This window comes from Gymnoscopelus braueri (assembly GCF_963280865.1).
Source record: "Gymnoscopelus braueri genome assembly, chromosome: 1".
In the NCBI taxonomy this organism is placed as follows: domain Eukaryota; kingdom Metazoa; phylum Chordata; class Actinopteri; order Myctophiformes; family Myctophidae; genus Gymnoscopelus; species Gymnoscopelus braueri.
In genome coordinates, this window is record NC_137603.1 from 43,555,450 (window position 1) to 43,579,591 (window position 24,142).

The 24,142-nt window shown below is 39.0% G+C and overlaps 3 protein-coding genes across 3 annotated transcripts; 1 reads left to right on the forward strand and 2 right to left on the reverse strand.

Moving 5' to 3' along the window:
- Positions 1 to 417: 417 nt before the first annotated feature.
- Positions 418 to 1,323, forward strand: mc1r (melanocortin 1 receptor; the record flags this gene model as incomplete). Its single annotated transcript, XM_080426572.1, has 1 exon — positions 418 to 1,323. The coding sequence occupies one exon, from the start codon at positions 418 to 420 to the stop codon at positions 1,321 to 1,323; it is 906 nt and encodes a 301-aa protein (XP_080282698.1).
- Positions 1,324 to 10,588: 9,265 nt separating this feature from the next.
- Positions 10,589 to 14,978, reverse strand: LOC308086686 (nuclear factor 7, ovary-like). Its single transcript, XM_080430328.1, has 2 exons — positions 14,897 to 14,978; positions 10,589 to 12,581 (listed from the first exon to the last, which is right to left on the reverse strand). Exon 2 carries the CDS (start codon positions 12,444 to 12,446, stop codon positions 11,061 to 11,063), a length of 1,386 nt encoding a protein of 461 aa, XP_080286454.1. The 5' UTR covers positions 12,447 to 12,581; positions 14,897 to 14,978; the 3' UTR covers positions 10,589 to 11,060.
- A 2,036-nt stretch (positions 14,979 to 17,014) lies between these two features.
- On the reverse strand, positions 17,015 to 21,367 carry LOC308074097 (nuclear factor 7, ovary-like). Its single transcript, XM_080413431.1, has 2 exons — positions 21,243 to 21,367; positions 17,015 to 18,893 (listed from the first exon to the last, which is right to left on the reverse strand). The coding sequence occupies exon 2, from the start codon at positions 18,756 to 18,758 to the stop codon at positions 17,373 to 17,375; it is 1,386 nt and encodes a 461-aa protein (XP_080269557.1). The 5' UTR covers positions 18,759 to 18,893; positions 21,243 to 21,367; the 3' UTR covers positions 17,015 to 17,372.
- Positions 21,368 to 24,142: the final 2,775 nt, after the last annotated feature.

Sequence of the window (24,142 nt, forward strand, 5' to 3'; positions counted from 1 at the left end):
TAGGACCATTTAACATGATATAGTCTTAGAAATATCTGTCCAGTGGTTAAAGTTATTTTAATATTAAGCATATTTAGGGTTGGCTATATTTTTGGATTAACAATCAATGACAATGAACTGAGCAGTCGAATCTCATTATTGAAGGCCTATAGCCTACACATGTGAAGGTTGTGTGACAAGTTGATTTTAGCAGCACTCAATGCAAAGGTTTCACTCAGTCTACAGAAAACCTCATAGAAAACATGTTTTCTTTCCTCTCATTCAGTTTATCACTGTGCAGGGAGGGCTCCAAGTCAGGCCATTGTTTCATACGCTCAAGGAACCGGGGAGTCTCCACATTTGGCCATGGGCAACAGAACCAAGCATAACCCCATCATGTACCACATGGAGCTAAACCCATATCCCATGGTCATGTATATGGTGGAGAATGGGACAAACAGCACCGCCGGGGAGCAGAATATTACGGACTGCCTCCAGATCCGCATCCCACAAGAGCTTTTCCTGACCCTGGGCCTCATCAGCCTGGTGGGGAACATCCTGGTGGTGCTGGCCATCATTAAGAACCGCAACCTGCATTCACCTATGTACTACTTTATCTGCTGCCTGGCCGTTTCTGACATGCTGGTCAGTGTCAGCAATGTGGTGGAAACTATATTTATGCTTCTTAATGACCATGGCCTGATGGATGAACACCCAGGCATGCTCCAACACCTGGATAATGTCATTGATGTCATGATCTGCAGCTCTGTGGTGTCATCACTCTCCTTTCTGGGCACCATTGCAGCGGACCGCTACATCACCATCTTTTACGCTCTGCGTTACCACAGCATCATGACCACCCAGCGCGCTGTGGCCATCATAGTGCTGGTGTGGTCGGCCAGCATCACCTCCAGCACTCTGTTTGTCGTTTATCACACCGAAAACGCCGTCATTGTGTGCCTCGTCACATTTTTCTGCATCACACTAGTATTCACCGCTGTCCTCTACATGCATATGTTCATCCTAGCACACCTGCACTCTCGACGCATTGTGGCCTTTCATAAGAGCCGCCGGCAGGCCACAAGCATGAAAGGTGCCATTACACTCACCATCCTGCTCGGCGTATTTGTCATATGCTGGGGCCCTTTCTTCCTGCACCTTATCCTTATTCTCAGTTGCCCCACGAGTCCATTCTGCATGTGTTTCTTTAGTAACTTCAACCTTTTCCTTATTCTTATTATCTGTAATTCACTGATTGACCCCATCATTTATGCCTATCGGAGTCGTGAACTGCGTAAAACCTTGAAGGAGCTGGTTCTCTGCTCTTGGTGCTTTGGCATGTGACATATCGTGCACATTCAGGAAGAACACAGCAAATAGCCCAATAGGACTATTTTAAAGAACTAGATTTTCAGGACACTACGCGGCCTTCAAACCCAGTCCTAAGTTGTGCTGATAAGAGCCATGGTCAGCGAAGTATGGCCATCTGAAGTGTTAAACACTGCTATCTCCTCTTCCTGAATGTATCAACATTGTGTCACATACTGGAGTGTTAAGATGTGATGAATGATGGCGTATATGGTTCATGCGTGACATTCTGCATCACTTGTCCATTTCCATGTAACATGCCGTTTTATTAGGCTATACATAACCCAGTCGCTTTGATGTCAAATAAAATAATTTTAACGTTGAGGTGAAATACAGTAGGCCTATATCAAATTAGGCTACTGTGCATAGTGGTGCACATACATGAACTGCGGTACTACTCACAATGTTGCATATATATTAGCAACAAATAGTTCAGCGGCCCATAAATTGTAATTGTCACACTCTCAAGCATGTCCTCATAATGGGGAGGCAGGGCCGGATTAGCACTATGTGGTGGGGGCGACCTCAAGTTGAGGTGCCCCCCGCGCGCAAAGCGCGCGGACACCGAAATCGTGCACTCGCGCGAAAAATTGGCGGATTTTGTTAGTTTCTTTTCGGTTTTTGGTTACTTTATTTCGGTTTTAGGGTTAGGGTTATGTTAAGGTTATGTTATTTAATTCTTATTTATTTTTATTTTTTGGTGCCCCAGGGCACTCGCCCCCAACGGCCTATGGGTAATCCGGCCCTGTGGGGAGGACATGCTGAATGAGGTTTCAGGGAGCACACGAGCAAATGCTAATGTAAACCCGATGCTGGAAACAACATGGACATTAGTCCACCTGGTTGTCTAACAAGTCTATAGCCTAAGATATGCCTATAGTGTAGCTATGTATGCAATGTTGAAGAAGTTGTGGTCGAGAAATGTTTTATATTTTTTACTTCAGTGGCAGTTTGTACGTTATGGAAAACATTTGGATTTCAATGGATGAATCACGAAACCTGATGGTTTGACAAGAGGCAGACTTTTATGTGTCATAAGTTAACATCATGTTTCTTTCTTTTTTGAGAACTGGGCACTTGATAGAACTGGTCCTAGATTTTGCTTTTGTTTTTCAAGGAAAACTGTGCACTATTTTGGGAGAACTGGGTTCTATTTGGAAAGAACTGGGCAATATTTGGGGAGAACTGGGCACATTCCATTTTGCTTTTTACAATCCATGTCTAATCACTAATGAACAATGAGGTACAGTGTTAGCATTCAATGGAAAACATTTACAGCGGATGCATTTTGCCAGCATAATTACTAAAACACAAGATGCTGCATCAAGAAAGAATACATTATAGATAGACGGACAGACAAAATCTCAACATCTTTGGAAGAATCATGTGGGAAAATAATTTATGATTACCGGTAATGTGACATATTTAGTTAATACTTTACTAACTAAACTTGTACTTAACACAGCTACCTTCCATATTGTGTTACAACAATTTGAGTCATCAAATTTGGTTCCATATGTAATTATTACCTCACCAACTGCTACTAAACTGGGTCATTCACACATCCAACACTTAATTACCTGAAGACTGGTATGAGGGTAGTAAGTTATCCAGATTCATTTGAGTGGTAGCTGTCAATCTGAGTGAGCTACCAGAGTGATTCCTGGCCCCGGCAATGTGTCAAGTTGTCCTTGAGCAAGACACTTGGGAGACTAGAACCTAGCTGCCCCCCCCCCCCCTGCACTCAAGTCTGCATACAGTATGTGGCAGTGACTTTGACCAGTTTCACTTTCAAAACCTTGCATGTCACACAAACAGAATGCGATACGTTTTGTTGATATAACAAGTTTGTTCATATAGTGTCCTATCCACAAATCCACTATTTAACTTCCACAATCCACATTATCAAAACCTTTGGTGTTGTGTGCCGCATTCTGTTTGTGTGACATGCATGCTGCAAAGGTTTTGAAAGTGAAACTGGTCAAAGTCACTGGCCACCTACTGTAGGTCTTAATATAAGTGCTCAGTTAATCATAAACATGCCCAGTTGTCTTCAGCACCCACTTCGTAAATGTGCCCTGTTCTCTCCAGCGGCCACTTTGGAAAAGTGCCCAGTTCACCAGCGCCCACTTGGAATGCCTTGATTTCTAAGCTATGTTCAGCCTTGGATAATATACAAGATGTTGATTATTTTTTATCTTTACATGCTTTATAATATAAAGACATGAAGAATAGCTTAATTGTCCTTTAAATGTTATTTAGTTTTTTCTTTTTTTTCACATGTTTTTTTTATTATTCTTGTATTGTGTAGAATGAGAATTTTGTAAAACTAGAATGAATGACTGGGATTCTTAGCTAATGTGAAACATTAGCTAAAGGTATCCACCACAATGGGTTGTCATTGAGTAAACTGTTACCTACTGTAAAATATTTTATACTTAAGTGAAAATAACAGAGTTTATCCAAAATTTGAAGCTACTTTGTCTGGTACTGGAAAACTGGGATATGCTCATTAGTTTCACGTGGTTCTAAACCACACAGCACTCAGGCAAAATATAAATAAAAATTAATCTGTCAGTGAAATAAGATTAGCTTTAATTTGCTGACAGACAACTTTTGTATACTGTATAGATGTGCACAAAAACTGCTGATACTGTCTGCTACACTGTCTGTTACACTACTGAACCCTAGGATTATAATTTAATTTCAAGGATTCAAACCAGTACAAATAAATAACAAAGATACAGTAAAATTGGTAATTAAAAACAATACAAAGTGATATGTGATATGTGAATACTGAGAGGAAAATATTTAACAACCTTTTTGTCACTTTTTGGACTGTAATAGGGTTGTTAGTCGATTGCTTGTTTCTTCCAATATTTTTGCACTTATTATGGATTTTTGTCTTCAGTTTATCTCATAATGACTTTTAACCTTTTATAAGCAGTAAAGATGTGTCTCTGTGTCTACATAGAGTTTCAGTCTTCCGGTGTTTTTTAAATTGAACTGCTATTTCTGTGCTGTGTTAATTACCCTTATTCATATCCTGGCCCGCTCACTGAAATCAGTCAGATGCCACTGAAGACACATTTTGAGTTATGTGTACCGTTGTAAAGGGGGGATTGTTAGGTTTCTAACCAGTATTAATTGGAGACACATGTGTTTTATTGCTAGAAAGACCCTGATTAAAACAATGTCTCCGGTTCTTACATGTTTTGAAATTATGCTTGTAAGTAAGTAAGTTAGAAGAAACTAAATTAATTCATTTTCATTTAGCAGACACTCTTATCCAGAGCAACTTACAAAGTCCAAGATTAGAATAAATGGCATGAGCGTCTGTCTAAACAACATCAATCTAAATAACATTGCATTTTTGGGCAAGCAATCTGTTATATCTATCTAAATAACATAATGCGAACAAACAAACAACCTACATCTGCTTCCTGGAATACTGACTTAAATTCATATAATGAATAGTCAGCATGACCAACTTAAATTCATATAATGAATAGTCAGCATGACCAAAATTGCTCTCAACAGACACAAGGGCCATTCATATCCTAACAGAAAGCTTTTTGAAATAAAAATGTGCTCAAAGGTATGTTAGCATCGTTTAATAATCTGTTAATCATGCCTTTAAGCACAGGGGGTTTTCTAGCCGGAACCAATACATAATTCTCATCCTACCCCACGGGAGAAACATTCTGAACATTCTGTTTGCGGTTCAATAAGTTATTATCTTCATTGTTAATTTATCCACCAAAATTGAAAAAATCAATAAAGAGAAAGGTCCTTCCCCTTACTCTCCTGTCTCCCTTTGTCTGTTACTCCCTGTGTCACTCTGTGACAGACACACATCTTTACATAATGGCCAACGCATCTTTACACAATGGCCAATGCAGGCCCTCAGGGGCTTATTGGTGGCTATTACTGGCTATGTGAGTGTGAACTCGATGTGGCAAGGTTATGGTTAATTATAGCATGTCATATGACTGTGTTGCTCTCTGAAAAGAACTGTTTTTCAAAAGAAAAACTCATCACATCACGTTTTTCGGTTGAAAAGTTATTTTCAGCGAGTGACACCGCAGCACAACTAAGTAAATTAGGCTCAGGATTTATTTTGAGCCACCACCATCACTTGATAAATCACACGAGGTAGCTGTTCCCCAGGGGTTACACAAGGAAAAGCCGTTGCTGTCCAGAAACAAACGCAACATGAGACATCACACTACTGTATGTATGACCAGACAACAGCATTAAACACTTGAACCCTAGCATCCCTATTCTGTGGCAAACGTTCGCTATTTTCTGCGAATATATTTTGTGTAGAGTGAAAGGCACTAGTATTAGTACCTGTGGTCCTAGTATTAGCACAAGCAGTACCAAATATGGGTCCACCTGGTTCCATTTGTCCACTCTCAGAGTTAAATTAACACTAAAGGATTTTACAGCCTAGATTGGGGTCGAAGAGATTTAAAAGCATGGTATCAAATGGGGGTCTGTGGCCCAATGCAAATCAAACTGATGGTCCATGAAATTCAAAAGGTTGAGAATCACTGATCTAACAGCTGACAGGTTACAGCCAATGTGTGTACAGTGTAGGGATGACAGGATAGTCCCTGGATCAGGAACAGAAGTCACAGTGTGATCCAGTCCTGCTGCAGGTGGAGGAGTTTGGCCTTGAGAAGAGGCAGGGAAGCAGAGTGGAGGTGCAGACAACCTCTTGGTCCAGAACAGCTAGCTCTCCTCTGGTGATGATGGATAACTGAAAAACACATGCACACACATAACATCAGCCATTCAGGCTAGTGTCTTCTGTAACTCAACAAATGCTCAATGATGCCATCATTATATAACAGATAATATAATCAAGATCAGTGTGATCTTTTTTGTTACGTCTTGTGTACAGATACATTATATTAGAGTAAAACCATTTTGTTTGGCTCCTCTGACATTGTAGCAGCATTATTATAGTAATAAAAGACAAACAATAATGAAAATAAAAAACAACAAAAAGCAAAGCATCTATAATAGGCTATACATCAATTGCAACAGTACACTCAAATAGCAGTATACCAATGTTGCCAGAAGAGGGCAGTATGACTCCAAACATAAAACAGAGAGAATACTTAGAGAACATTTTCTACACACTATTGATACAGTATAAATTATCATGATTCTATGGTCATCTAATCTTACTGCTGTGTGTCCAATGGGCAGTGTGTGTTGGCAGTCTGTACTGCAGTGCATGTTGTCATTGTATTTTTATGTCCATGTATTATAAACTGTCCTATCCTATTGTGCCAAAATGTGATTCATCATATTTGTCCCATGAAAGGGTCTGGCTTCACCCAGTGCAAACAGACATAAATTACTTGTTGTGTTGCGGGGGAATATTATTAATTCATAAATTCAATGTTTGATTTGGTATGCCGTACTGTCTTTGCATTCCAGATAAGTCACACGTCATGTGATTAACAGATGCATTGTCTGGTTAAACATGGTTGATTTTCATTTAATGTGTGTTAACTACTGGTGATAACTTATGATAGATTGTACATTACACTTATGGCTACATTTATATGTATATCTATTCATTCTTTTAAGTCTATTAAAGGGAAAATTATGACAGGCTGTGTTGCTGGTTATTTGTGTACTGTATCTCTGTCACATCACATGGGTCAGTAGTAGTAGTCAAGCAATGCAGATATTAGGCTCAAAACAGGACATACTGTAAATAGCAGTAGTGTGTGAGGAAAACCTAGGAGGGTACCCTCAAGTGGGCGAAGAAAAACTCACACATTCCTTATTATATCTCAATATAGGTTTCAAAATATTAATTAATCACTACCGGTTTATGCAATACTCGTTGTACTTGTTTCACTTGTACTCGTTGTCAAAGTAACCGCTGTACCCGTTGTCAGAGTTAGTAGGCCTACCCATTGCGGTACCCACTAACATACAACCGATCAACTAAATATGAATATACAAGAATCCCTAATGTTATCAAAAAACTGCTGGTCGTGTTGATGACGTGCATGGGCATACATTGGCTCCAACAGGACCGATCTCATGCTTGCATAGTATATAATAAGCATGTTCATGTCTATTTAACACTTATTTTAACCAAAGTAAATCACTTACCCTAAAAATTTTAAGTTAGTGTATGAATTTTACTGTCAAGTTTACAGTATTTCGCATAGGAATTGAAAGAGTAATTCCCTTATTAGGCCTAGTATCTGTGAGTTTCCCTGCATACTCAATCACTTGCATATTTAACCAGTGGCGTAAAGTAACTAAGTACATTCACTCAAGTACTGTACTTAAGTACAATGTTGAGGTATTTTTACTTTACTGGAGTATTTCCAATTTTCAGTACTTTTACTTCTACTCCACTACATCTTATACATAGGCTATTTATTATAATAGCCAATCTACAAGCTCACAACGTGTGAACTTGTAGATCTGCTATTTTCAAACATTTTAGTACTTTTACTTGTGGTACTTGAAGTACATTTTGAAACCACCAATACTTTTGTACTTTTACTTTTGTACTTTTACACAGGCCTTTTACTTGTGTAACAGAGTATTTTCAATGTGTAGAAGTTTCGTTATGTGGTTTCTGGCCATCAACCACAAATCCTAACATGTGCGGGGGCCACCGCTACCAAGTGACATGTTGAAGCCCCCTTTAGGATGTTTTGCTATGCCTGGACTCTGGACTCTGATCAAAGTAGCCCTGAAACATGACTGTCATATCATGAGTCATGGCGGAACTTCAACCTGGTTTTGAAACGGTCTCCATTTCAACCCGTACATCTACATAAACGTTCAGATTTCAAATATAAAGTGCTTACCCCACGGCCACGGATGTAACAAGTTGAAACGGGTGGCTATAAGTGTCCGTATTTTCCGCATTGTTCACTAAAAAGCATTTTAATCCGTTCAGTGGCCATTTTCTCAGAGTTATTCTGTATCAGTGCAATACACCTCCCAACTGATAGGGTCGCGTAGATGAGCATAATAAAACTGAGAAAATGACCACCGATCGGATTACAATACTTTTTATTGAACAATACGGAAGAAACGGGTACTTAGACCCACCCGTTTCAACTTGTTACATTTGTGGCCGTGGGGTAAGCACTTTATAATTGAAATCTGAACGTTTATGTATCTGTACGGGACGGGTTGTAAATGGAGAAAGTGCCAAAACCAGGTTGAAGATCCGCCATGACGCTTGGGAGAGACGACGAGCGTCATGTGAACCATAGCTATAATCAAAGTAGGTACATGGATCATGGATGCGCTCTCGTTACGTTACAGCGTGCCGGGATCTACACACACTCCTTCTGTTTCTTGGCAGTTCAAAATAAGAGTCATAATAAGCGATACACTATTCAAACAAACTAGAATGCTATAATTATCTTTAAAGCAAAACAATGTAAACGTGGCAGTTTTGGTATCAATAATGCATAACATGACCATATAAACAAATAACAAATAACTCAAATTAAAGTGAATGAAATAAAACTTGGCAAAAAAAAGTCCACAGTATTGGTATTTTATGTTGTAAGTCCAACTGCTTCTTTACTGATGACAGTTAGTTGTCTGGTGGATTTTTCTAACGGAAAATAATGCTTTAATCTGGTGACACTTTCTTACATAAAAGTGCTTAAATTGACATTTATAATAAAGACTAATCATACACACACAGTAAGTGTATATACTGACTCACATCAGGACATATTTAAGCTTAATTTATACTTCACTAGACTGCCCTTCAGACAAATGTTACTGCACAAAAATATGCAGAAGAAAAACTGTTATTGTTGAAATCGTTGGCATGTATAATTTCACAACGTTGACATGTTTGCAGCTGTTGTGGCTGAGTTTCAAACAGGTTCATTGTAGAGGGATTTACACTATGCAAGTACATAACATGTCTACAGTATGTTTCACTGTGTAAAACCCAAAGTGAGTTCCTACATAAGGTCCCCAGATTTCTACTGGCTGGAACTCCCTCAGTTCTGGTGTGGTCAAGTTTAGCATATTAGTAATGCATATGTTTATAAATATATTAAGGGTCTTTCTGCTAATGGGTCACTCCTCATTTTGAGTGTTGCTTTTGGACAGTAGTTAGTTACCAACCTTTTTTGTCTTATTCTAAAGTTTAGGAGACACAGATGTTGATTGTCCCTGGCACAAAATATTCATTTGGGGGTCCTTGAGATGGAAGCGTTTACGAACCACTGGTCTACATTGTTGATGTGACACACAGACAGACATAAGCACAGATATGATCTTTGGTCATTTTGAGCAGTGGTTCATGTCAAGGACCCCCAGATTGATTCTATGTATTTTGTCCGCAGACTTCCAAAAAGACCGTGGGCCAGGGACCCCCCGAAGAGAAGATTTGTGTTAACTATTTCTATGTCCACGATTTGTATAAATCTTTCCAAAATTGCAGATCTATAAGCTCACGTCAGAAAAATTTCTCCCACGGGACTGACGGGAGTAACCTTGAACGTTGCTGCGTGTTGTGAGATTGCAGATCAGCTGTTTTTGAATACCCTAAGTCCAAAATAGTGTTAAACTGATCATTTTGAAAATTGTATCATACATTATCAGCATTTTAATTAGTTTCACAATAGTTTTTAATGGGTTATAGGGTCTTAATTTGTGCAGAAAATAAAGTTTGTCGTTTACATAACCGTTTTGAATGAAATATATCATTATTACGTCTATTCTCTATTGTGATTAAATGCATCCAGTTTAGCCTTTGTAATTATCAGAGGGTGGGAACATGGTGTATTGTTGGCAGTGTAATGTCTGGGAAAACCTTTGTCAATACATTCTCAAGCTTTTAAATATTAAATATCAATATTGAGGACCCCTGTTTGGTGTATATTAGGCGATGGACCCCCATAAGACCCCTGCTGGAGTTACAGACTCCCGAGGGTTCATTTGGTTCCTAATTATCAGTCATTTAGCTGGGGAGTGAACCCCCTGCGCCCTGCGGGTACCCCCTCAGGGTTAAACACATTACAAAAGCATTTCAGTTGTGGTCAAGTTCAGCATATTACCATATGCATATGTGGGGTCACTCCTCATTTTGAGTGCTGCGTTATGAGACACTTAATAATGTTGATTGTCCTACCTAGACCACAACTCAAATCATCTCCATTCTATAAAACTGAGTAATATTAAAAACTCAATGTCAATAACATAATAGATATTTAGACATTTATTTCACTTGCCAGCAGCTGTACAGCAGTGAGAGATACAAGGCTGATACAGAAAAGGGAGATACAGTTAAGGGTAGCAACAACAATACTAGTAGTAATAAAATGCAAAAAAGGTTAAAAAATAAAAAGGTCAGCAGGTAGCAACATACTGGGACTATAGAGTAACAGACACCATGTTAATACAGAACAAAAAAACACCTGCCTGGCCCTTGGACATGGACTATATGTATGTACAGTGGAAGAGTCAATGGGTCAAATATACAGTATCAAAACAAATACATCATCAGCACAGTATTGTCATGAAAATGGACGTTAGGACAGCAACTAATGCAGATAACCGCCAATTAGATCAAGGACAAAGACAGTATCAATACAGTATACAGTATCAGTAAGAAAAAATACAGTATCAGATCAGTACAGTACTGTCATAATCATCAATCAACATCATTATCATCATCGATCATGATGTTACTCCAGGGTTACACTGAACTTCCTTGGTAAGATCTTCAGAGGGAGAGTTTCAGTGCAAAAGAATGGAAGGAGTGCGTCAGTGAAAGTGTGTGTGAAGGTGTGTATGTGTGTGTTAGTATCAGGATCAGAGAAGGACAGCTTTCCTTTATTCCAGTCCAGCTGCACTCTGATCCTCTGGGGTTTCTGCTTCAATACAAGAATGAAGCAGAAACCCCTGGTTTGTACACTGTATGTACCATGCTGTAACTTTATAACCCAAATTGTTTTGTAAGACATTTCCATCAATCCCATGTGCCAGTGTGTATTGTCTCCAACCTCAACATCCCAGCTGTGAGTCCCTGAGTTGAAGCGCTCAGAACCCCAGATAGAGGCAACAGAGCCTTGGTTGTCAGTACGCTGCAGTTCTTCTCTACGTCTTACACTGGTCAGATTATCAGACAAAATGCATTTGGAGGCATTGTTGGGGTCCAGAATGACAGGAGTGTAAGAGACAATGTCCTTCATTTTGTCCCAGACTCTGAAGGTCAGGTTTCCCAGGTGTTTGGCCTCATCTATCAGTGTTCCTTTGACCAACTGTGGGACGTTTGGGTCCTGCAGTGTGAGCTGGGCTCTTTCCACTGTGGTCTTGTAGTTCTGCAGGAATGAGACGTCTTCAGCTTTCAGATCCTCCTCTATGGCTCTGATTGTGTGTGAAAGGGTTGACAGGTCTCTGTTCAGAGCATCAATCTTCTCCTTCATCACCTGACTCTTCTGCTGCTCTTCCTCTCTCAGTGCAGTGATCCCGGCCTCCTCTTCCTCTTGTAGAAACTGATGGAGCTTTTTAAACTGTTCCTTGATCTTAATCTCTGTTGACTGGAGCTGGACTTTGAGGCATTTTGCTATTCGCTCTAATGAAGTTTTATCTTTATTAAATACCTTCAGTTTCTCCTGTAAAGGCTTCAGTGATTTCTGGACTTCCTCCTTGTGGTCCAGTGCAGCTTCATCGATGGGTCTGAAACTGTGGTTGGTGTGTTTTTTTGAATCTCGACACACAACACACGCTGGCTGTTGACATTCCAAACAGAAGAGCTTGCGTTTCTCAGTGTGCAGACTGCAGAGATCCTCAGGCCCAGATAAAGTTCTCTGACGTTTTGAAGGTCTCTCATGTCTCTCCTGTATGAAGGCCTCACACAAGTTCTTCAGAGCCAGGTTACAGGGTGGAGATTTTCTTTTGCTTATTTTCTTACAAACTGGACATTCATTTGTTCCCTTATGTGTCCACCATTCCTGCAGACAGGCTTTGCAGAAGCTGTGGCTACATGCCAGGACAACAGGATCTTTAAAGATGTCACGACACACAGGGCAGGAAAAATCCTCTTCTGAAAGAGACGACGAGGAAGCCATTTAGTCTCTGAATGAAGCTCTGTGAACACTCCTAGTAATGTTCCCTGAAGTTTCCTTTCACTGTGAAACCTGGTTCTTGTTCAAGTCCATTCAGCAGCAGATTCAAGTGGTCTGGGTCAGTATTTTCTCCTGTATCTGTAGAAAGACCAGAATACAATAGAGAGTTAAGTCTCCAAACTATCGAATGAACTCCCCATTGCAATTAGAACTCACCACCAATCTTCTGCCGTAATCTGAAGACTCACCTCTTCAGACTAAATGTAGTATGTATAAAATGTGGTATGTATAGTTTCAATGCAGGCTAATGATAGGTTCCTGGTTTAGTTGTGTTGGCAGTCTGTACTGCAGTGCATGTTGTCATAGTATTTTTATGTCCATGTATTATAAACTGTCCTATCCTATTGTGCCAAAGTGTGATTCATCATATTTGTCCCATGAAAGGGTCTGGCTTCACCCAGTGCAAACAGACATAAATTACTTGTTGTGTTGCGGGGGAATATTATTCATTCATAAATTCAATGTTTGATTTGGTATGCCGTACTGTCTTTGCATTCCAGATAAGTCACACGTCATGTGATTAACAGATGCATTGTCTGGTTAAACACAGCTGATTTTCATTTAATGTGTGTTAACTACTGGTGATAACTTATGATAGATTGTACATTACACTTATGGCTACATTTATATGTATATCTATTCATTCTTTTAAGTCTATTAAAGGGAAAATTATGACAGGCTGTGTTGCTGGTTATTTGTGTACTGTATCTCTGTCACATCACATGGGTCAGTAGTAGTAGCCAAGCAATGCAGATATTAGGCCAAAACAGGACATACTGTAAATAGCAGTAGTGTGTGAGGAAAACCTAGGAGGGTACCCTCAAGTGGGCTAAGAAAAACTCACACATTCCTTATTATATCTCAATATAGGTTTCAAAATATTAATCAATCACTACCGGTTTATGCAATACTCGTTGTACTTGTTTCACTTGTACTCGTTGTCAAAGTAACCGCTGTACCCGTTGTCAGAGTTAGTAGGCCTACCCATTGCGGTACCCACTAACATACAACCGATCAACTAAATATGAATATACAAGAATCCCTAATGTTATCAAAAAACTGCTGGTCGTGTTGATGACGTACATGGGCATACATTGGCTCCAACAGGACCAATCTCATGCTTGCTTAGTATATAATAAGCATGTTCATGTCTATTTAACACTTATTTTAACCAAAGTAAATCACTTACCCTAAAAATTTTAAGTTAGTGTATGAATTTTACTGTCAAGTTTACAGTATTTCGCATAGGAATTGAAAGAGTAATTCCCTTATTAGGCCTAGTATCTGTGAGTTTCCCTGCATACTCAATCACTTGCATATTTAACCAGTGGCGTAAAGTAACTAAGTACATTCACTCAAGTACTGTACTTAAGTACAATGTTGAGGTATTTTTACTTTACTGGAGTATTTCCAATTTTCAGTACTTTTACTTCTACTCCACTACATCTTATACATAGGCTATTTATTATAATAGCCAATCTACAAGCTCACAACGTGTGAACTTGTAGATCTGCTATTTTCAAACATTTTAGTACTTTTACTTGTGGTACTTGAAGTACATTTTGAAACCACCAATACTTTTGTACTTTTACTTTTGTACTTTTACACAGGCCTTTTACTTGTGTAACAGAGTATTTTCAATGTGTAGAAGTTTCGTTATGTGGTCTCTGGCCATCAACCACAAATCCTAACATGTGCGGGGGCCACCGCTACCAAGTGACATGTTGAAGCCCCCTTTAGGATGTTTTGCTATGCCTGGACTCTGGACTCTGATCAAAGTAGCCCTGAAACATGACTGTCATATCATGAGTCATGGCGGAACTTCAACCTGGTTTTGAAACGGTCTCCATTTCAACCCGTACATCTACATAAACGTTCAGATTTCAAATATAAAGTGCTTACCCCACGGCCACGGATGTAACAAGTTGAAACGGGTGGCTATAAGTGTCCGTATTTTCCGCATTGTTCACTAAAAAGCATTTTAATCCGTTCAGTGGCCATTTTCTCAGAGTTATTCTGTATCAGTGCAATACACCTCCCAACTGATAGGGTCGCGTAGATGAGCATAATAAAACTGAGAAAATGACCACCGATCGGATTACAATACTTTTTATTGAACAATACGGAAGAAACGGGTACTTAGACCCACCCGTTTCAACTTGTTACATTTGTGGCCGTGGGGTAAGCACTTTATAATTGAAATCTGAACGTTTATGTATCTGTACGGGACGGGTTGTAAATGGAGAAAGTGCCAAAACCAGGTTGAAGATCCGCCATGACGCTTGGGAGAGACGACGAGCGTCATGTGAACCATAGCTATAATCAAAGTAGCATATTAACTTCAATGGTGAGGCTGACAACATAGAACACAATACTGTAGAATGAACACGTACCTTGTGCTCTTAGCCAGGTGTTTAAACAAAAATAAAAACGTGTTTGTAGGTACATGGATCATGGATGCGCTCTCGTTACGTTACAGCGTGCCGGGATCTACACACACTCCTTCTGTTTCTTGGCAGTTCAAAATAAGAGTCATAATAAGCGATACACTATTCAAACAAACTAGAATGCTATAATTATCTTTAAAGCAAAACAATGTAAACGTGGCAGTTTTGGTATCAATAATGCATAACATGACCATATAAACAAATAACAAATAACTCAAATTAAAGTGAATGAAATAAAACTTGGCAAAAAAAAGTCCACAGTATTGGTATTTTATGTTGTAAGTCCAACTGCTTCTTTACTGATGACAGTTAGTTGTCTGGTGGATTTTTCTAACGGAAAATAATGCTTTAATCTGGTGACACTTTCTTACATAAAAGTGCTTAAATTGACATTTATAATAAAGACTAATCATACACACACAGTAAGTGTATATACTGACTCACATCAGGACATATTTAAGCTTAATTTATACTTCACTAGACTGCCCTTCAGACAAATGTTACTGCACAAAAATATGCAGAAGAAAAACTGTTATTGTTGAAATCGTTGGCATGTATAATTTCACAACGTTGACATGTTTGCAGCTGTTGTGGCTGAGTTTCAAACAGGTTCATTGTAGAGGGATTTACACTATGCAAGTACATAACATGTCTACAGTATGTTTCACTGTGTAAAACCCAAAGTGAGTTCCTACATAAGGTCCCCAGATTTCTACTGGCTGGAACTCCCTCAGTTCTGGTGTGGTCAAGTTTAGCATATTAGTAATGCATATGTTTATAAATATATTAAGGGTCTTTCTGCTAATGGGTCACTCCTCATTTTGAGTGTTGCTTTTGGACAGTAGTTAGTTACCAACCTTTTTTGTCTTATTCTAAAGTTTAGGAGACACAGATGTTGATTGTCCCTGGCACAAAATATTCATTTGGGGGTCCTTGAGATGGAAGCGTTTACGAACCACTGGTCTACATTGTTGATGTGACACACAGACAGACATAAGCACAGATATGATCTTTGGTCATTTTGAGCAGTGGTTCATGTCAAGGACCCCCAGATTGATTCTATGTATTTTGTCCGCAGACTTCCAAAAAGACCGTGGGCCAGGGACCCCCCGAAGAGAAGATTTGTGTTAACTATTTCTATGTCCACGATTTGTATAAATCTTTCCAAAATTGCAGATCTATAAGCTCACGTCAGAAAAATTTCTCCCACGGGACTGACGGGAGTAACCTTGAACGTTGCTGCGTGTTGTGAGATTGCAGATCAGCTGTTTTTGAATACCCTAAGTCCAAAATAGTGTTAAACTGATCATTTTGAAAATTGTATCATACATTATCAGCATTTTAATTAGTTTCACAATAGTTTTTAATGGGTTATAGGGTCTTAATTTGTGCAGAAAATAAAGTTTGTCGTTTACATAACCGTTTTGAATGAAATATATCATTATTACGTCTATTCTCTATTGTGATTAAATGCATCCAGTTTAGCCTTTGTAATTATCAGAGGGTGGGAACATGGTGTATTGTTGGCAGTGTAATGTCTGGGAAAACCTTTGTCAATACATTCTCAAGCTTTTAAATATTAAATATCAATATTGAGGACCCCTGTTTGGTGTATATTAGGCGATGGACCCCCATAAGACCCCTGCTGGAGTTACAGACTCCCGAGGGTTCATTTGGTTCCTAATTATCAGTCATTTAGCTGGGGAGTGAACCCCCTGCGCCCTGCGGGTACCCCCTCAGGGTTAAACACATTACAAAAGCATTTCAGTTGTGGTCAAGTTCAGCATATTACCATATGCATATGTGGGGTCACTCCTCATTTTGAGTGCTGCGTTATGAGACACTTAATAATGTTGATTGTCCTACCTAGACCACAACTCAAATCATCTCCATTCTATAAAACTGAGTAATATTAAAAACTCAATGTCAATAACATAATAGATATTTAGACATTTATTTCACTTGCCAGCAGCTCTACAGCAGTGAGAGATACAAGGCTGATACAGAAAAGGGAGATACAGTTAAGGGTAGCAACAACAATACTAGTAGTAATAAAATGCAAAAAAGGTTAAAAAATAAAAAGGTCAGCAGGTAGCAACATACTGGGACTATAGAGTAACAGACACCATGTTAATACAGAACAAAAAAACACCTGCCTGGCCCTTGGACATGGACTATATGTATGTACAGTGGAAGAGTCAATGGGTCAAATATACAGTATCAAAACAAATACATCATCAGCACAGTATTGTCATGAAAATGGACGTTAGGACAGCAACTAATGCAGATAACCGCCAATTAGATCAAGGACAAAGACAGTATCAATACAGTATACAGTATCAGTAAGAAAAAATACAGTATCAGATCAGTACAGTACTGTCATAATCATCAATCAACATCATTATCATCATCGATCATGATGTTACTCCAGGGTTACACTGAACTTCCTTGGTAAGATCTTCAGAGGGAGAGTTTCAGTGCAAAAGAATGGAAGGAGTGCGTCAGTGAAAGTGTGTGTGAAGGTGTGTATGTGTGTGTTAGTATCAGGATCAGAGAAGGACAGCTTTCCTTTATTCCAGTCCAGCTGCACTCTGATCCTCTGGGGTTTCTGCTTCAATACAAGAATGAAGCAGAAACCCCTGGTTTGTACACTGTATGTACCATGCTGTAACTTTATAACCCAAATTGTTTTGTAAGACATTTCCATCAATCCCATGTGCCAGTGTGTATTGTCTCCAACCTCAACATCCCAGCTGTGAGTCCCTGAGTTGAAGCGCTCAGAACCCCAGATAGAGGCAACAGAGCCTTGGTTGTCAGTACGCTGCAGTTCTTCTCTACGTCTTACACTGGTCAGATTATCAGACAAAATGCATTTGGAGGCATTGTTGGGGTCCAGAATGACAGGAGTGTAAGAGACAATGTCCTTCATTTTGTCCCAGACTCTGAAGGTCAGGTTTCCCAGGTGTTTGGCCTCATCTATCAGTGTTCCTTTGACCAACTGTGGGACGTTTGGGTCCTGCAGTGTGAGCTGGGCTCTTTCCACTGTGGTCTTGTAGTTCTGCAGGAATGAGACGTCTTCAGCTTTCAGATCCTCCTCTATGGCTCTGATTGTGTGTGAAAGGGTTGACAGGTCTCTGTTCAGAGCATCAATCTTCTCCTTCATCACCTGACTCTTCTGCTGCTCTTCCTCTCTCAGTGCAGTGATCCCGGCCTCCTCTTCCTCTTGTAGAAACTGATGGAGCTTTTTAAACTGTTCCTTGATCTTAATCTCTGTTGACTGGAGCTGGACTTTGAGGCATTTTGCTATTCGCTCTAATGAAGTTTTATCTTTATTAAATACCTTCAGTTTCTCCTGTAAAGGCTTCAGTGATTTCTGGACTTCCTCCTTGTGGTCCAGTGCAGCTTCATCGATGGGTCTGAAACTGTGGTTGGTGTGTTTTTTTGAATCTCGACACACAACACACGCTGGCTGTTGACATTCCAAACAGAAGAGCTTGCGTTTCTCAGTGTGCAGACTGCAGAGATCCTCAGGCCCAGATAAAGTTCTCTGACGTTTTGAAGGTCTCTCATGTCTCTCCTGTATGAAGGCCTCACACAAGTTCTTCAGAGCCAGGTTACAGGGTGGAGATTTTCTTTTGCTTATTTTCTTACAAACTGGACATTCATTTGTTCCCTTATGTGTCCACCATTCCTGCAGACAGGCTTTGCAGAAGCTGTGGCTACATGCCAGGACAACAGGATCTTTAAAGATGTCACGACACACAGGGCAGGAAAAATCCTCTTCTGAAAGAGACGACGAGGAAGCCATTTAGTCTCTGAATGAAGCTCTGTGAACACTCCTAGTAATGTTCCCTGAAGTTTCCTTTCACTGTGAAACCTGGTTCTTGTTCAAGTCCATTCAGCAGCAGATTCAAGTGGTCTGGGTCAGTATTTTCTCCTGTATCTGTAGAAAGACCAGAATACAATAGAGAGTTAAGTCTCCAAACTATCGAATGAACTCCCCATTGCAATTAGAACTCACCACCAATCTTCTGCCGTAATCTGAAGACTCACCTCTTCAGACTAAATGTAGTATGTATAAAATGTGGTATGTATAGTTTCAATGCAGGCTAATGATAGGTTCCTGGTTTAGTTGTGTTGGCAGTCTGTACTGCAGTGCATGTTGTCATAGTATTTTTATGTCCATGTATTATAAACTGTCCTATCCTATTGTGCCAAAGTGTGATTCATCATATTTGTCCCATGAAAGGGTCTGGCTTCACCCAGTGCAAACAGACATAAATTACTTGTTGTGTTGCGGGGGAATATTATTCATTCATAAATTCAATGTTTGATTTGGTATGCCGTACTGTCTTTGCATTCCAGATAAGTCACACGTCATGTGATTAACAGATGCATTGTCTGGTTAAACACAGCTGATTTTCATTTAATGTGTGTTAACTACTGGTGATAACTTATGATAGATTGTACATTACACTTATGGCTACATTTATATGTATATCTATTCATTCTTTTAAGTCTATTAAAGGGAAAATTATGACAGGCTGTGTTGCTGGTTATTTGTGTACTGTATCTCTGTCACATCACATGGGTCAGTAGTAGTAGCCAAGCAATGCAGATATTAGGCCAAAACAGGACATACTGTAAATAGCAGTAGTGTGTGAGGAAAACCTAGGAGGGTACCCTCAAGTGGGCTAAGAAAAACTCACACATTCCTTATTATATCTCAATATAGGTTTCAAAATATTAATCAATCACTACCGGTTTATGCAATACTCGTTGTACTTGTTTCACTTGTACTCGTTGTCAAAGTAACCGCTGTACCCGTTGTCAGAGTTAGTAGGCCTACCCATTGCGGTACCCACTAACATACAACCGATCAACTAAATATGAATATACAAGAATCCCTAATGTTATCAAAAAACTGCTGGTCGTGTTGATGACGTACATGGGCATACATTGGCTCCAACAGGACCAATCTCATGCTTGCTTAGTATATAATAAGCATGTTCATGTCTATTTAACACTTATTTTAACCAAAGTAAATCACTTACCCTAAAAATTTTAAGTTAGTGTATGAATTTTACTGTCAAGTTTACAGTATTTCGCATAGGAATTGAAAGAGTAATTCCCTTAATAGTATCTGTGAGTTTCCCTGCATACTCAATCACTTGCATATTTAACCAGTGGCGTAAAGTAACTGAGTACATTCACTCAAGTACTGTACTTAAGTACAATGTTGAGGTATTTTTACTTTACTGGAGTATTTCCAATTTTCAATACTTTTACTTCTACTCCACTACATCTTATACATAGGCTATTTATTATAATAGCCAATCTACAAGCTCACAACGTGTGAACTTGTAGATCTGCTATTTTCAAACATTTTTGTACTTTTACTTTTGTTACTTGAAGTACATTTTGATACCACCAACCAATACTTTTGTACTTTTACTTTTGTTACTTGAAGTACATTTTGATACCACCAATACTTTTGTACTTTTACACAGGACTTTTACTTGTGTAACAGAGTATTTTCAATGTGTAGAAGTTTCGTTATGTGGTCTCTGGCCATCAACCACAAATCCTAACATGTGCGGGGGCCACCGCTACCAAGTGACATGTTGAAGCCCCCTTTAGGATGTTTTGCTATGCCTGGACTCTGGACTCTGATCAAAGTAGCCCTGAAACATGACTGTCATATCATGAGTCATGGCGGAACTTCAACCTGGTTTTGAAACAAGTCTCCATTTCAACCCGTACATCTACATAAACGTTCAGATTTCAAATATTAAGTGCTTACCCCACGGCCACGGATGTAACAAGTTGAAACGGGTGGCTATAAGTGTCCGTATTGTTCACTAAAAAGCATTTTAATCCGTTCAGTGGCCATTTTCTCAGAGTTATTCTGTATCAGTGCAATACACCTCCCAACTGATACTGATAGGGTCGCGTAGATGAGCATAATAAAACTGAGAAAATGACCACCGATCGGATTACAATACTTTTTATTGAACAATACGGAAGAAACGGGTACTTAGACCCACCCGTTTCAACTTGTTACGTTTGTGGCCGTGGGGTAAGCACTTTATGATTGAAATCTGAACGTTTATGTATCTGTACGGGACGGGTTGTAAATGGAGAAAGTGCCAAAACCAGGTTGAAAGGTCCGCCATGACGCTTGGGAGAGACGACGAGCGTCATGTGAACAGTAGCTATAATCAAAGTAAGTAGCATATTAACTTCAATGGTGACAACATAGAACACAACATACTGTAGAATGAACACGTACCTTGTGCTCTTAGCCAGGTGTTTAAACAAAAATAAAAACTTGTTTGAAAGTACATGGATGGATCATGGATGCGCTCTCGTTACGTTGTTTACAGCGTGCACGAATCGTTCAATAGTTTACTAACCTCGCATCACCAGTCTTTCCACCTCGGAGGAAAATAGTTTACAGACCGGGATCTACAACACACTCTTCCTGTTTCTTGGCAGTTCAAAATAAGAGTCATAATAAGCGATACACTATTCAAACAAACTAGAATGAATAGGCTATAATTATCTTTAAAGCAAAACAATGTAAACGTGGCAGTTGAGGTATCAATAATGCATAACATGACCATATAAACAAATAACAAATAACTCAAATTAAAGTGAATTAAATAAAACTTGGCAAAAAAAAAAGTCCGCAGTATTGGTATTTTATGTTGTAAGTCCAACTGCTTCTTTACTGGTGACAGTTAGTTGTGAGGTGCATCTGGTGGATTTTTCTAACGGAAAATAATGCTTACATCTGGTGACACTTTCTTATGTGGTATATTACAGGACTTAAAGTAGATATTAAACACGAAATATATTAATACCAGGTTGTTTTGTTAAATCCATTGGCGTATTAAAATAACTAGGGATAAGTGACACATTTTCCACTGAAATCGCGCTGCCAGCCAAGAGAGGATGAGAAGGCCTAACAAAGGGCTAGACAGTTCTTACATTTACATTGAAAAGGTGTGTCCCAACACCTAGAGGAGCTTCAAAGGCTGAGACACTTTGACAGGGAACACAGGTGGTCGCCACTGTAAATAACATAAATCATGTATTCTATTCTCTCACTGAGTTCCCAGGCTAAGCATTCAGTTAATGTAAATGAGTCTAACCATTTGTTTGCAGGATCTTTAGAAACTGTAAAATGGGTTAAATATGCTGGATGAAGAAACATGACTTCTCATACTAAATAATATCCTTTGGTTTACCCTTCAAAAGTATATATAGGAATTAGGTGAATAAAGATTTGGTGATAAATAGTCATGGAAATTTAATTGGATATCATGCATAAAGTCTATTTTCATTGTAATCATTTTTATTCTGTCTTATTTTATTATTCTGGGTTGACATAACATATTTCTATGTTGTTTTGATATTTCTTGAAGTACATGCATTTTGGAGTAATGATTGAATTATGAGTTTATATTCTTGAAGTTATACCTTTGCAAAATAACTGATGATATTGTTTTAAAGTCCTGTGCTAATTAATTCCTTTGACGAATCCGCCGATGTCAAGAGGTGGAGTCGCAGTAGACTAGATGCAAGTTACCTGAAAGTTATTGGCCTGTGAGAAAGTAAAGGCGTGTCTAAGTCCATTGTTAAAGAAATGGAGGTAAACCTATACTGTGTTGTATAAGAGATGTGTTTTGGTGTAATGTAATTTGCGCTATTCTCATTTGACCCGTGAATGGTTTTGCCTCTATGACAATAAATACATAGTTATAAACCCACACTTGAACCGAGACTTTGTTCATCAATTTAAACACTCAGGAGTTGATACTTGTCTTCGTTGGAAAAGACCATTTACCACACTTACATAAAAGTGCTTAACTTGACATTTATAATAAAGACTATCATACACAGTAAGTGTATATACTGACTCACATCAGGACTCCCTCAGTTCTGGTGTGGGCAAGTTTAGCATATTAGTAATGCATATGTTTATAAATATATTAAGGGTGGTCTTTCTGCTAATGGGTCACTCCTCATTTTGAGTGTTGCTTTTGGACAGTAGTTAGTTACCAACCTTTTTTGTCTTATCCTAAAGTTTAGGAGACACAGATGTTGATTGTCCCTGGCACAAAATATTCATTTGGGGGTCCTTGAGATGGAAGCGTTTACGAACCACTGGTCTACATCGTTGATGTGACACACAGACAGACATAAGCACAGATATGATCTTTGGTCATTTGGAGCAGTGGTTCATGTCAAGGACCCCCAGATTGATTCTATGTATTTTGTCCGCGGACTTCCAAAAAGACCGTGGGCCTGGGACCCCCCGAAGAGAAGATTTGTGTTAACTATTTCTATGTCCACGATTTGTATAAATCTTTCCAAAATTGCAGATCTATAAGCTCACGTCAGAAAATTTTCTCCCACGGGACTGACGGGAGTAACCTTGAACGTTGTTGCGTGTTGTGAGATTGCAGATCAGCAGTCCAAAATAGTGTTAAACAGATCATTTTGAAAATTGTATCATACATTATCAGCATTTTAATTAGTTTCACAATAGTTTTTAATGGGTAATAGGGTTTTAATTTGTGCAGAAAATAAAGTTTGTCGTTTACATAACCGTTTTGAATTAAATATATCATTATTACGTCTATTCTCTATTGTGATTAAATGCATCCAGTTTAGCCTTTGTAATAATTATCAGAGGGTGGGAACATGGTGTATTGTTGGCAGTGTAATGTCTGGGAAAACCTTTGTCAATACATTCTCAAGCTTTTAAATATTAAATATCAATATTGAGGACCCCTGTTTGGTGTATATTAGGCGATGGACCCCCATAAGACCCCTGCTGGAGTTACAGACTCCTGAGGGTTCATTTGGTTCCTAATTATCAGTCATTTAGCTGGGGAGTGAACCCCCTGCGCCCTGCGGGTACCCCCTCAGGGTTAAACACATTACAAAAGCATTTCAGTTGTGGTCAAGTTCAGCATATTACCATATGCATATGTGGGGTCACTCCTCATTTTGAGTGCTGCTTTATGAGACACTTAATTATGTTGATTGTCCTACCTAGACCACAACTCAAATCATCTCCATTCTATAAAACTGAGTAATATTAAAAACTCAATGTCAATAACATAATAGATATTTAGACATTTATTTCACTCGCCAGCGGCTGTACAGCAGTGAGAGATA